Source organism: Phalacrocorax aristotelis, chromosome 1, assembly GCF_949628215.1.
Source record: "Phalacrocorax aristotelis chromosome 1, bGulAri2.1, whole genome shotgun sequence".
NCBI classification, from domain to species: domain Eukaryota; kingdom Metazoa; phylum Chordata; class Aves; order Suliformes; family Phalacrocoracidae; genus Phalacrocorax; species Phalacrocorax aristotelis.
In genome coordinates, this window is record NC_134276.1 from 130,514,784 (window position 1) to 130,529,380 (window position 14,597).

The 14,597-nt window shown below is 41.1% G+C and overlaps 1 protein-coding gene across 2 annotated transcripts in view; it reads left to right on the top strand.

The window, feature by feature from the left end:
• GTF2E1 (general transcription factor IIE subunit 1) overlaps positions 1 to 14,597 on the top strand; it is a 57,535-nt gene that overhangs the window by 5,141 nt on the left and 37,797 nt on the right. For both annotated transcript variants that reach the window (XM_075107297.1, XM_075107303.1), the window contains exon 2: positions 6,014 to 6,491. In XM_075107297.1, coding sequence (XP_074963398.1) covers positions 6,044 to 6,491 — 448 coding nt within the window. In that variant the 5' untranslated portion in view covers positions 6,014 to 6,043. The remainder of the gene's footprint in view (positions 1 to 6,013; positions 6,492 to 14,597) is intronic.

A 14,597-nucleotide genomic window follows, 5' to 3' on the forward strand; every position in this document is an offset into this window, starting at 1 on the left:
ACAGCTGGCTCTTTTAATAAAGCTCATGTTTATATTTTGAAATTTTTCTTCTGGGTGTTTCTGAATATCATCCTGTCCAGCATGCTTTATTATTGGTGCTGTAGGCATTTACTGCATAGTAGTGTATCTTGGCTGTTTGTTTTTTTTTTTTTTTTTTTTGCCTGGTGATTTCCTTTGATGTTCATACATTATTAAGGTCAGTACAGACATTATTATGAAATAGATGCACGTCCATTAAAACCTTGTTAGGAGATGTTATCACATTTCCTTGCACACATAATTAATTCAGGCTTGATTTACTGCTTTGATAGAAGGTGAAATCACTGCTCAAGGATGCAGTGGTAAAGCCCCCTGCTTTTGAATTTTGAATTGGTATTCTTGTGGCACTGGATTACAACCTGTGAGCTGGATCACTGTCTTTCTTGCCTGGTGAAAGGTACTAAAGATTTGGAGCTCACATGCTGTAGGCTGGGATTCCTTGTGGGCCAGATGTCAGCTTCTAGAGAAACAATGTTAGACCCTGGCCTGGTGAGTTCTGGCAGTGGTATATGCTCACTCTTGTGGCATTGTTCTGTATCATGTAGCTTACACGAGAACATGATTATCAAGAAGGATGTTGTCAAATATGTCCTTCATCCAACCATACAGATCTTGTTCAAGCCCTTGCTTTTGATCAGTTTGGCATTAGGCCTCAAAGTAATATAAAATCTGGTGTTGGCTGAACATGCATCCATGCTCATTTTTAGAGCTAAGTTAGTTGTGTTCAGCATTATTGACTTTCTTGTAGCAGAGCTTGACAAGGGTGCTCTTTAGCTTTTTCCTTTTTTTTCTTTCTTAAAGCTGACCCTAGTCACTTGGTTATGTCACCCAAAGGCTGTCTTCTGCAGAATTTAGAATTGAATCAGGGTTAATCAACTTTTCCAAGTGGAGATTGATGGAAAAAGAAGGGTTTGTAGTGTCTTCAAAATGCTTGTATTTCCATGTATCTGTATCCACACCTGGAAGAAGACCACTGTTACACTCAAGATGCCCACTATTACCTGAGGACACAGAAGATTTAGACATCACTAAAAATCTTCAGTAGAGGAGAAGTAGTAATTGTGTAAAAACGCCTGGTCCCATTAGATGAAAAAATATTTTAGAATCACAGAATCGTTAAGTTTGGAAAAGACCCTTAAGATCATCAAGTCCAACTGCTAACCTGTCACTGCCAAGTCCACCCCTAAACTATATCCTCAAGCACCACGTCTACCCTTCTTTTAAATACCTCCAGGGATGGAGACTCAACCACTTCCCTGGGCAGCCTGCTTGACAACCCTTTCGGTGAAGAAGTTTTTTTTCTAATGTCCAACCTAAACTTCCCCTGGTGCAGCTTGAGGCCATTTCCTCTTGTCCTATCGCTTGTTACTAGGGAGAAGAGACAGACCCCCACCTCGCTACAACCTCCTTCCAGGTAGTTATAGAGAGCGATAAGGTCTCTTCTTCTCCAGCTCCTCAGCCTCCTCTTCTCCAGACTGAACAACCCCAGCTTCCTCAGCCGTTCCTCATAAGATTGTTCTCCAGAACCTTCACCAACTTCATTGCCCTTCTCTGGACATGCTCCAGCACCTGTCCTTCTTCTAGTGAGGGGCCCAAAACTGAACACAGTACTCAAGGTGCGGCCTCACCAGTGCCGAGTACAGGGGCACTATCACTTCCCTACTCCTGCTGGCCACACTATTCCTGATACAAGCCAGGATGCCATTGGCCTTGGCTGCCTGATTACACTGCTTTCTAGTGATTGACACTAAGAAATATAATTAAATCTCTAACTATTGCTGAAAACCAAGGGAAAAGTATATACTCCTAGAGGTGGTTGTATTTATTGGTCCATTGTAGGTCTCAGTTTAAGCTGCTTGAGGGTATTATCTGGGAAACTCTACCTTAAGCCTGTTTTGAAAGCAGCTGTGGAAATCTGCAGCTGTCTTATCAATGAGATTCTTGCAGAGAAAATGCTTTCCACCAGCTCTCAGGTGAGGTATCCAGAGTGAGATGTGTTTATTTAAAAACACTTTTCTCCCTTTTTATTGCAACTGATGTTCTGAAGGTCACTGTGCATTTGCAAATTGTGTTACCAAGTTTTTCTGCAAGGAATTTTTAGGGGACAGGGAATTGGTAAGGAGAGAAGTTTTTATATGTTTGTTTTTGAGAAAAACCTTTTGACTTTCAAAATTTGCCTCTTAAAATCTCTTCTGGGTGCCAGGTTTTATTTAAAATTTATCTTTACATTGATGTTATACTGTGCTTAAACGCTGAATAAGATTTAATCAATTTGAATAAATAAAGGCTTCTGGCCAGCTTCTGCATTGACATTGTTTTATAGTATCAGTATGTTGCTGACAGATTCAGTCAAAAGCAAGATTTATCTTTCAGTGAAAGACTGTAAAAATACCAACGGAATGAAATTGATTTTCAAGGACAATGTCCTGTGACAGTGTTCAGATTGGGTCTGGCTTAGAGATTCAAAAATACTGCATGGCTAGCTCATAATGGAGCATCCTTTATTGCTAACGCTTTTACCTTCAACAGAAAGCTCTATAAAACTGTCCTTTTTCTTAGATAAATCATTATGTCTCTGACATGCAAAAGAAAGCTAACTGACTAGAATTACTTGTTTCATGGTTAAATCGTGCCATAATAAACATATTTTAATTTAATTTCCTTGAAGGGAAGCTGGAGTGGGACATTCAAGTGTTGCTTTCTGTAAGCTATTCTCAGCCTGCACACCAGCTGGTCAACAAACATTCAGTTCATTTCAATTTGGTCACTGTGAATACCATTGGCCCCAAGTTAGAGAAAAACAAAAGCTCAAGCAGGGAAGCATTTTAGAAAAGAAGATTGAAAGTGGGGTTTTTTTTCTTACCCAAAAGGCAGAAAAGACAGGACAATCTTAATTTACTTACTGTTAAGCTCCACAATCTACAGCCTAACTGCTATGGAGTTGCACTGGCTGTAACTCTTGAAAGGAGCAAACCTCCTCAGTTGCGGAAGAGTGTAGGTGTTGGGGAGAAGTAAAGCTTCAATGGGTAATGTTGCTTAAAGTTTTTTTGAGAGGGCAGTGTTTCTTGTTAAAAGAAGGAAAAAAAAAAAAACCCAAAACCAAAAAAACCTAGGCAGGCTACTGTGATGAATGATTTCAGATATTTTTGAGTACTCTTAGCTGATGGAAGTCAGTCATCAGCTGCTTGGTTACATGCAGAGCTTTGTGATTTCAGGGGGATGTTTTAGTGTGGGGAGTATAGAAAAGTTCTGTAATGGTGTTTGTCAAAAAGGCTGTTACAGGTTTTATGATAATGATGAAGAAAATAGAATACCAATCCAGATACTTTCTTATGCTGTCACTCTCCTTCCTTTGAGACTTGAATGCTGGGAAGGTATATATACAGTGTGTGAAACATCTAATGGAAGTGAAAATTGAGATTGGCAGAGTTTTTCTATTTATGGCATTAGTTCACAGGTAAAAATTGTATAGCAATGACAAACAAGGTGAGGGGATTTTCTTCAGTTGAAGGAACCTTTTGCTTAAGAAATGGTTGTCCATGTCCTATACTAGCATAGAAGTCTCATATTGAAAAAGACTATTCAAAGTTATATTTGAAGTTAACTGGAAGTACAACCCCCTGAATGGATATTTCAAAAGCACCTATAATACTTCATGCTCATCTTGAACTTATCATACATGGAAATCCAAGTGCATTATGAGTGGAGGGGAATTCTGTTATTGCCTGCAGATGTATAGACTTGAAGGAGTGGAGGGAAAAGATTGTTAGACTGGGGAAGACTATGGAGCGGTTTATCTTGAGTGAGCTCACCAGGCATGTGTAGGACAACCAGGGGATCAGGCCCAGCCAGTTCATGAAAGGCAGGTCCTGCCTGACCAACCTGATCTCCTTCTGTGACCAGGTGACCCGCCTAGTGGCTGAGGGAAAGGCTGTGGATGTTGTCTACCTGGACTTTAGTAAAACCTTTACTGTCTCCCCCAGCATTCTTCTAGAGAAGCTGGTGGTTCATGGCTTAGACAGATGTACTCTTTGCTGGGTAATAAACTGGATGGATGGCCGAGGCCAGAGAGTGGTGATGAATGGAGCTAAATCCAGTTAGCAGCCGATCACAAGCAGTGTTCCCCAAGGCTCAGTTTTTGGGCTCAGTGTTGTTTAATATCTTTATCAATGATCTGGATGAAGGGACTGAGTGCACCCTCAGTAAGTTTGCAGGTGACACCAAATTGGGTGGGAGTGTCGATCTGCTTGAGGGTAGGAAGGCTCTGCAGAGGAATCTGGACAGGCTGGATCGATGGGCTGAGGTTAATTGTACGGGGTTTAAAAAGGCCAAGTGCTGGGTCCTACACTTGGGTCACAACAACCCCATGCAATGCTACAGGCTTGGGGAGGAGTGGCTGGAAGGATGCCTAGCGGAGAAGGAGCTTGGAGTGCTGGTTGGCAGTTAGCTGAACGTGAGCCAGCAGTGTGCCCGGGTGGCTAAGAAGGTCAATGGCATCCTGTCTTGTATGAGGAATAGTGTGGCCAGTAGGAGTAGGGAAGTGATAGTGCCCCTGTACTTGGCACTGGTGAGGCTGTGCCTTGAGTACTGTGTTCAGTTTTGGGCCCCTCACTAGAAGAGGGACATTGAGTTGATGGAGCATGTCCAGAGAAAGGCAATGAAGTTGGTGAAGGGTATAGAGAACATGTCTTCTGAGGAGCAGTTGAGGGAGCTGGGGTGGTTTAGCCTGGAGGAGAGGAGGCTGAGGGGAGACCTTATCGCTCTCTACAACTACCTGAGAGGAGGTTGTAGCAAGGTGGGTGTTGGTCTCTTCTCCCAAGTAACTAGAGATAGGACAAAAGGAAATGGCCTCAGGTTGTGCCAGGGGACGTTTAGGTTGGACATTAGGAAAAATGTCTTTGCTGCAAGAGTGGTCAGGCATTGGAACAGGCTGCCCAGGGAGGTGGTAGAGTTGCCATCCCTGGAGGTATTTAAAAGAAGTGTAGATGTGGTGCTTGAGGATATGGTTTAGTGGTGGACTTGGCAGTGATAGGTTAGCAGTTGGACTCAATTATCTTAAGGGTCTTTTCCAACCTTAACGATTCTTTGAGTCTATGATTCTAAGTTGTGATAAGTAACTCAAAGGATACTTCATGAATACTTTCTTCTTTTTAAGCACATCGTCTTTTCATGTTCACTAAATCTCGATTTTTACTTCATTTATTGTGCTATATTACCTATGGGCTTCTAAGGCCTGAATGTGAGACACTTTATTTAAAGGATCAGTCCTTTGGAAAGACCTATTTGCTCATCTAAGATTAAGGCTGAAGCAGTCTGTAATGTAGGAATTGGTAGTGCTCAACAGTTTTCATGCTACAGACGGTTGGCAAGTCAGTTTATCAGAAAGTAAGGAAGAACTCTATCTGTTCTCATTATGCAGCTGGGAGCTTTTGCTTGAATGCATACCAGTCTGTCCTAGCAAGCTGTCCTCATAATATCTCTGCCCAGTGGTGTCTGAGGATTAGAAGCAGGCAGGGCTGCTTACAGTGTGATCAAGTGATGTCAACTGGGGCCATAAGATTACTACACTCTTGGGCTGACTCAGGACCTTTCCTGCTGTAGCCTTTTTCTGCTTCTCTTAAGCTACAAGTTTCAGCTGATCATGAAGCTGTCTGCTGGAGCTCAGCTTCAAGACAGCTTTCTTATTGCACCTCTGTTGGCTGTGACTGAGTAGAAGTGAAATCTTCTGTATGTTATGGTACTAATTTCTTCTGTGCTTTTTTCAAGTTTTCCATCATTTTGTTTTGAATGAGAGGTTCCATTTCCTAATTCTAATTCTGTAGTGTTGGCAGTATTAACACCTAAGGAGACAGTACAGGGCTTGGGAAAGAGAAATGGAAAACACCCCAACCTTTTCTTAGCTCTAAGTGAGGTAAATCAAAACTTCTGAAGTCAGAAGGCTAGCTAAGAATCCATATGCCTTTTTTCATTGCAGTATACATGAAGCTCAAGATCTGAACCTGCTATGACTGACCCAGACGTTCTCACTGAGGTCCCAGCAGCTCTGAAACGCCTTGCCAAATACGTGGTGCGTGGCTTTTATGGCATTGAACATGCTTTGGCTCTGGACATTCTCATCAGGAATCCCTGCGTGAAGGAAGAGGACATGTTAGAGCTCCTTAAGTTTGATAGGAAGCAGTTGCGGGCTGTCCTCAACACCCTCAAGGGTGACAAGTTCATCAAATGCAGGATGAGGGTAGAGACTGCTCCAGATGGCAAAACCACCCGTCATAACTACTACTTCATCAACTACCGCCTTCTGGTTAATGTGGTGAAGTACAAGCTGGACCACATGCGAAGGAGGATTGAGACGGATGAAAGAGACTCCACTAATCGCGCCTCTTTTAAATGCCCCATTTGCTTCAGCACTTTCACAGACTTAGAGGCCAACCAGCTGTTTGACCCCAGGACAGGTAAGAAGGAGTACAGGTAACAATGCTCTTGCTCTCTCCTTTGTCTGTAGGTGCTGGACATTAAGGAAACAGTCTTAGGAAACTTCTCTTGAGTTCATCTGGAGCTAGAGGGCACTCTGTTTCTGCAGGTGGTAAATGAACAAAATACAGAAGTAATGTATACAGACTTATACATTCTGGACAGGCAAATAGCAGTGTTGGTAAAATGCTTGAGTGACAAGCAGTAGAGAAATGGAGGTCTCATTGCAATTGAATCCAAGGGTGAATAAGGCAGTCTGTCCTTGTTGGAAGCTCATGGTTTTTCAGTATAACCTGATCTTGCCTGTAAACTATATGACATACTGGTAGTTTGCAGAGAGGTCTGCAGAAAGTTTTTAATTTAGAGATGGTCATGCAAGGAATGAGTTGTTAATGTTTAATTTTCTTCTAGCCAGTTGATTATACTGCACAACCTTGTTTCCCCAGTGTAAAGCAGTCTCATGAAAGTTAAAAGAAATTAATTACAGACTTGTCTGTGGTTGGGAGTAAACAAGATTCTTTTTCAAGTGTGTGTCTTGGTGGATGTGCATGCCTGTCTCATGCATATGAAATAATAATCTTTTCTGGGTGTCATTGTCTACAGGGGTGGTCCAAATTCTTTGTGCTTCTGTGCCAGGGAAGAATAGGAAGAACACCGGCACCTGATGAGATCCTATTTTGCTAGTCTAATATAATCTGGTATTATTTTGGGGGGAGGGCAGGGAGCAGGAGTTGGGTGTCAGGCTTCCACCTTCTGAATTAGTTTCTTTACTTTTAATTTTACCTTTTGAATTCTTTGTCCTGATCTTACTTTTCTACAAAAATGAAAAAGTAGAAGTCAGGAGAGCTCTCGGAAACATTGGAGTATGGTGCTTTGTGTCAGTTATCATAGTGAGAAATTGTAAAAATTCGTTGTTTAGTGGTATTGAAGCTTTTAATCTAGGGTTACTGATGTCTAATCTGCTTTGGAGAAGGGCAAGCGCTCAACAAATGTTCAGTCTATCATTTCCCTCTTCCCTGCCTCCAAAGATCAAGAGCTGTGAAGCTCCTTCTACTTGAACAACCACTGAGTATAGAAACTACATGTGCTCTGTACAGTAATGGTCATCTGTGGCAGCTACAGTTGTGGGTGTCAGGCTGAAGGTGAATAGTGCTTTTCCAGTTTGCTTCAGTAAGGAGAGAGTAGAGAACCTGTGCAGAGAACAGACATAGTGAGGAGTGTGGAACACTTATCCCAAGGGGACCTGTAACACTTTGCAGGTGAATCCTCCCAGCCTGTGTGGGTGGTGAGTTCCAAGAACAAAGAAGTGGCTGTCAAAGAAATTAGAAAAAGAACTGAGACACCTTTGGCCCTCTGGCAGAGGGAGTTCAGGAGGACAAGATGTGTAGAGGAGCAAGGTTTATTAGACAGTGAATAGCCATCCTTTTCCAAGGATGTCTTTAGCTGTTATCAGCACTATACATAAACTTCTCACAGTCATTGAAACTCACAGCAGTACAATGGCTGAAGGGTAGCTGAAAGCCACATGAATTTCAGTCACGGTTGACCTAGCTGCTCCTGGGCTGCAGCCATGTTGATAAAATTTTGTGAATTGCTTGCAGGGCCAAAGTGTGTTAGTCCGTGGAGCAGGCAGAGCATGGAAGGCATCCTCTGGCCTAGTCCAGGCAAAGCTGTGCTTAAATGAGTGATCTGTTGTTAAAAGATATCCCGTTTAATTGTCTGCTTTTTGTCCTTGTTACTCAGAGATGGGGATGGTTTAGGTGACCTGTGTTTTCTTCTGCTTCACTTTCCTCTTCCCTAGTTACAACTGAAATGCAAAGTCTGAGCATTTGTTGTAGAATGAGTTAGAAGAGGAGGTTATTGCTCTTGCCCTTCCTTATCAGTGGTGGTGAGGAGGTTTCCAGAATCTCTCCATGACTGTAGTCATTCTATTGCAATTTGTGAATTAAGAGTGCTTGTGAAGAGCCTGTCCACAAGTTGGATCTGTAGTGCTCTTTAATTTTTACCATGGCATCTGTGTCTGTCTCTTGGCTTTAGCAGAGGTCTGTTCTTATAGGTTACCAGCTGTCAAATAGAGGCTTTTTTAGCTCTGTGCTTTACTCCATTTGTAAATAACTTTGAAATAAATGGAGGTGTTTTTTTCATCAGAAGATGTGATTACTGGTGTTTTTGGAAGGTGGAAATGTGTCTGCTGAGAGAGAAAATAATTGATAGTAAGAAGGGTATGTTTTCAGGGCACATAGGTATAGATGTGCTTTGGTTGCTGTTTATCCAATTAATATGGAAAAATATTTTTAACAGAATAGCAAATTTGCCACTAAGGTGATTTTAATGTAGGTTTTAAAATGGTATAAATGTTACTTTCATAGTGCGATCTCACTGTTTTTGAAAGTATTGTATGATTTTTCTCCACCCCCCTTTCTGCCACTTTTTCAGCCCAAAAAAGCTCCAAATACTTACTATGCTGTCAAAGGTTGAACCAATATTGTCTGGCACTTGTAGGAAGCTCAAGGACAGGAATCGTGTAATGTAAAAGGATCTGTCAGGTAGTGAAAGTCAAGGTGACAAAAAAATTAGTTTTGCTGCTCTTCAACTCACAAAGCGATCTTTTCAAAAGTGAAAAGAAAAGAAACGTGTGTGGTGTTGGAGGAGTCACTTGGTTGTAAGAGCAGTGAGTGCCTGCTAGCTCTAAGCATGGTGTGCCCCGGTCATGAGTTTTAGCCCCATCTGTTCTAAATGAAGAGCTTGAACAGATCCCCAGATGTCACGCTTTCTCCTCGGTGGCAATTTTTACTGTTGCCTCCAAAGAAGCAGTATTAGTAACTTCTGCTTTTAGAGGCAAACAGCTTGGGCACAGCATGCTTTTTCAAAATAAAAGTTTACTGTAGAAACTTCTAGCAAAGCTCAGAAGAACTTTCTGATTCAAGAGGTCACAGATTTGCTGTTTGGCTGTTGCCCTGGCAGTACCTTTGCTGGGAACTGGTGCAGCTGTGTTGTTACAGGCTGAGTGGACAGTTCTTACCCACCTTTGTGAGTGCTTTAATATCTACAGAAAGAAAAACTCTAATGCTGTATGAATGAAGAGTGCTAGTTCTAGCCTTGTGTTTCAGATGGGATGACTGAGAAAGGAAGATTGTAGTTTTCCTAGAAGATCCTAATATAAGCACCTGAAATACAGATCATTGCCTTTCACTTGTGCTGTTGTGTGCTGTGATATTTTGTCACTCTAGCAATTCTGCATGCTAGCAATTGCATGCAGTTGCCGTTGTGATGAAGCCTCATGCATGTGGAAAGCCGCAGCTGTTCCCTTAAAGAAGGTAAGGGTTACCCCTTGAGGAAGGGATGTACAAGAAAAAGCTAAATTGAGTAGCAGTAAGAAAAGCCAGATGTTAAATGCATACTGTGAATAATACTGCTGAACTCGGTCTCTGAGTCTCTGAACTCAGGTCTATTCCCAGATCGGGGCTGACAGTGGGCACTGAGTTTTCAAGTGTTTTACCTAGAGGTAGGATCTTACTTCATCATGCTCTTACAGAGACCTATGGGAGGAATTTTCTTCTCTGTGCTTTTAAATGTAGAAGCTACAGAAATTTGGTTTCTGTAGGCCAGTTCCTGAAATTGCAGCGTAATCTAAACAACTTGATACTATCTTGTGGATTGGATTTTTTAAAAAAATCCTTGGAGAATTAAATATGCCCGAGTCTGTTCTGTGGAGTGTGGGGGGAAGGACAGGAGGATCTGCATCGTCTCACCCAGTAGAGGGAGCTGTCTTCTTTTCTCTATACATGCAGGCTTGGGTTGATTGATTTATTCAATGTCGCAAAGCTGGAAATTATGTTCATGGATATGTGTCCTATAACATGATTAACTGGATCTGGTTGGGGAGGTCCCTCTGATGTATCCTGTTCTTCATAAATTCATATTTGTGAATCTAGTGTGGTGTTGGAGTTGACTGTCAAATTCAAGGTCAATTTGAAAGAAAGTATGTGACGAGAAACTGCAAAAGGGAGAGTGGGGTTCAAGTAAAGGAGTAACAGAAATCCCCCAGTGCATCCCACTCTTATTCAGCCCTGGATTTCCTTAGGTATTTTAAGTACCAAACTGTACCATGATATTCTCCAGTGCAGCAGGTGAATTTGGTGTTAGAAAGAAAATATAAGGCTAGATGAAGTGGTTTTTCCTTTGTTCTCTTCTACCTTTACAATATAATTTTTATCCAGTCATGTGTTTCTTTTGCTTCTCTTACTGTGAAGAAATATCTTGATGTTAACAGTAAATTGTAATGACAGTTGGTCTCTCTTATGTACATGTATACATTAAGTGTCCTCCCTCTAACATTCAGTTAGATAAGACGTGAACAATAGTGGAAAGAAAAGGATGGAAGATAAGTGGATAATGCAAATCAGGAAGATGATGCTGTTGGGATGTTCTTAATTGCAGTTGTAATCACTGGAGTCTGTTGTTGTTATTGGAAATCATAGCAGCTAATTACTTGTCTACTATTTGCCCTCCCGCAGTTTGCTCTTAGTTTGGTGAACGATTCTGGATATAGCTATCTTACTGTTCCTGAAAATGCACTGTAATAGTAACATGCTGTGTATCTGGATCCCTTTCTTATTCTGTATGCTGATATGAAATTTAATTTGGGAAGAATATATTGAAGGTGGCAATATCAGTTTTATGGAAGGGAAAACAACACCTTGAATTTAATTTTCACCCCACTTGTTTTACTGTCAGCACCTCATGTCATTTGTGTACTTCAGAACAGAATTGCACATAACATGTTCAGAGGCTGGTTTTCTGTACCTGTCACAAGTCACAAGGCACCTTATCTCACATAAAGGCAGCTTGTATGCAGCTGAGTGTTTATATGGTTTGGTCCCTGTTACTGAGATAAGAAATTTGAACTAGTCTTTGATTTTTTGCTTTAGTCTTACATGTTGACTTCTAGAGCTACTGCGTTTTCTTCTGAGTGCTCAGCTTCTCACTTCCTCGCCAGTGAGCTATTCAGAACACATCTGTCTTCTCGTTTTGAATTTCTACTTCCTCAGGCAAGTTCTACACTAGCTTCAAATCTTCCTCATCTGACTCAAATTACTTTTGAGCCTGTTCTATCTATTTTGTTAATTTTTTCATATGCTTCCTCTTCTGCTTGTATTCTGCCTTGCCTTTTCTTGTGGAGCTCTTGTGTCCATTTCTGGTACATCTCTTTTTGTGTTCTGTCCCTTCCAGCCATTAGGAAAAAAAAAAAAATCACTTAAAGCTATTTATATATTCACACTATGGAGTCAATCGTATTTGATCTTCATGCTGTTGATTCTTGTCCTTTAGGCTTAATGATTTTCAGAACAGGCATTCTGGATAGCTTTGTCTGCCATGTACTGCTGTGCATGTGCTGTATGTTATTACTACTACAACAGATTACAGCTTTTTACCAGCCAAAATCAGGACTTAAAAAGTCTTTTTGTAAATTGGCATACCAGAAACTTCCCTTGAAAAAGAAAGGACTCAGGGCAATTCAAAACAATGAAGTTGTTTTGAACAACTTCAAGTTCTGTGAATAGTTTTTTTTTATTGTTGTTGTTAGGTTCCCAAGTGTATGTAAACCCCTCAGTGTGATTTTTTTTTTTTTTCTTGACTTTACAGGCACATTTTGTTTGTCTGTGCTGCCACTGAGAGCTTTTGGCAAACACCAACAGAAGGAAACTGCCCATGCTCTACTTAGTTTCTCTGTTTCTATTCAAATTTCTGGCAAAATCTCCCAGAGTATTCCTGTCAGCTTTACTCTGCTTCAGCTTGATAAGGCCTGGAGCCACAGAGAGGGGAAAACTGAGAAAAACATATCAGAATTAATGCATGTTTTTCTAAAAGTGAGAATACTCTTTAGAATGACTTAAAAGGGATGTGTAGGCTACATCTGTAACTTGAACTCATTCCGTGCTGGTTGGGCACCCTGTCTAAAAGATAACTGTGTAGTCTAACCACAGTTCTCTCAGCTTGGTGGGGAAATAGGTGAAGGTAGCATTAGAGCCTGTGTTATGCAGAACATCAGACCAGAGGATTGTAAGTCACTGGAGTAACTCAGAAAAGCTGTTGCCTATAGAGTGCTGGCTGGTCACTTCTCTGTATTCCACATTGGCCTCTGGCTGGTATGCTGCGTCTCTGAGATTAAAAAGAAGTTATCTGATGAACACACGCCCTGACTTACACTATTGATACCATATTTTTTTTGTCTGCAAAAGACATTTTATTATTAGAAGCACAGGAAATAATTGCCCTTCAAGTAAAGGTTATCACTTCAGCTTTTCCCTTGGCTTTGCAAATTGAAACAACTAATAGCAAGAAGATCTCCCTGAAATCTGAGAATATTGCTAAGCCATTTGCAGTGATGAAAGCTGGACTGCAGCATTCCTATCTTTTACTCTAGTAACTTGCTGTTCTTTGGAAGCTGCATCCTTGGTAATATCATCTGCAAAGTGTGTCATCGTTTTAAGCATGAGTATCTGCAAGTCAGATCAGGAGCTCACGGAGACTTCTGTTACTTGTGTTGCAGCCTCTCTACTGTTGGATGCAATTTGAGTGTATAGTATGTTGGCTCAGTTTTAGCATAGTTTTCTTGGTTGAAGTTCAAAAAGGTTCTTTAATTCCTAATGAGCTTCTTTGGATATTTCCTCTGTCCAGTTGTGTCTTTCTCTGCTTACTGTCTGGCTTGATTTATCCACAGTAGGACAGAAGGAAGAACTCTGTCAGCTCAGAGCTGCTGAGGTTGTGCATGTGAGCTGGAACAGAAATAGCCTTAACTGAGAAGAGGAAAGGATTCCTTTCTTTTCCAGTTTTATACTGAATATGTATTAAATCATCTGGCACTTCTGCGTGATCAATAATTTGACGTGTGCCTCATGCAGTCCTTTTTCTGAATGTTTAATTTACCTTTTCAAGAGGAATGTCTTTGAATGCTCAAAGATTCTGTTACAGTATTTTTAATTTAGTTGGGCTAGAAATGGTCTGCAAACTGAGATGAATGAGCAACTCCATGTTCTTCTAGATGATATAAAGTGTTTCTGAAGGTGCTTCTTTTTTCTAAGACATGAAATGTTAAATTGCTCCCGTTCTTTAATTGCAAACCCAGGTTGGCAGAAAGGGGAAACTATAGCACGAAATGCAGGTTAATGTTGTTGTGAAATGAAGAAGCAAATTCGGTTGATATCTTTTGAATTTTCTGGAGTTTGCTACCTAAACTATGCCCAATAAATAAATAAGTATAGGCAATTCCACATATACATTGCAGGCTGTGATCAAGTTGCTATTTCACAACTGAGTTACCACACTGCTATGCCCTTAGAGCACCTTGCATGCCTCATTCTCCACTGATAACCTGCTGTGGCTCCTTGGCAGATCTTATCAGCTTGTATCCCATACAGTGCTCTAGAGAAATGTATTTTAAACTGCTGACTGGGCTCCTGGACTGTCTTTGTATAGCTGTACTTGGTCCTTGGCCAGGAAAAGCTAGTGTCTTTTCATTTTTCAGATTTAAGATCAGAGTAATACAGCATGGTGTGTTTTTCTCCCAAAGTGCTATCAGGATAGAAGTTAAGAGGCCCAGGTGTGTCCGTCCTGTGCTGAAATGCATCTTCCAGTGCATGCTGCAGGTCAGGCATGGTGCTGATGTGCTGTCAGTGTTGCCTGATGGGCGGAGAGATAGCATACTATTACTGTAATTATGGCAGTCAAAAATGGTAAGTCATGATGAAGTAACAGTAAAAGGTAATAGGCATCTGTAAAAATTCTTCATGAGTCTGTAAGTATGTTTTGTAAGATTAGAGGTAACAGGAGCTTTACTGTGAAATGCTTCATCAGGTACATTCGATCATCTTTACTTCAACTATTCAAAAGTTCTGGAGGATGAAGTGGAAAGGTAAGTATCTGTGGTCATCTGGTATTTCTTCAAAAGGAAGTCTTTTACTTAAGGATCCCTCCTCCCTGCCCTGTTTTCTTTATGTACCTCTCAGATGCACCAGAGATACATCTTATCTTTCTGCTGTGTGCCTCCACACAGCAAAAATTTGTTGCCCCTCTGAAGGAGTTCT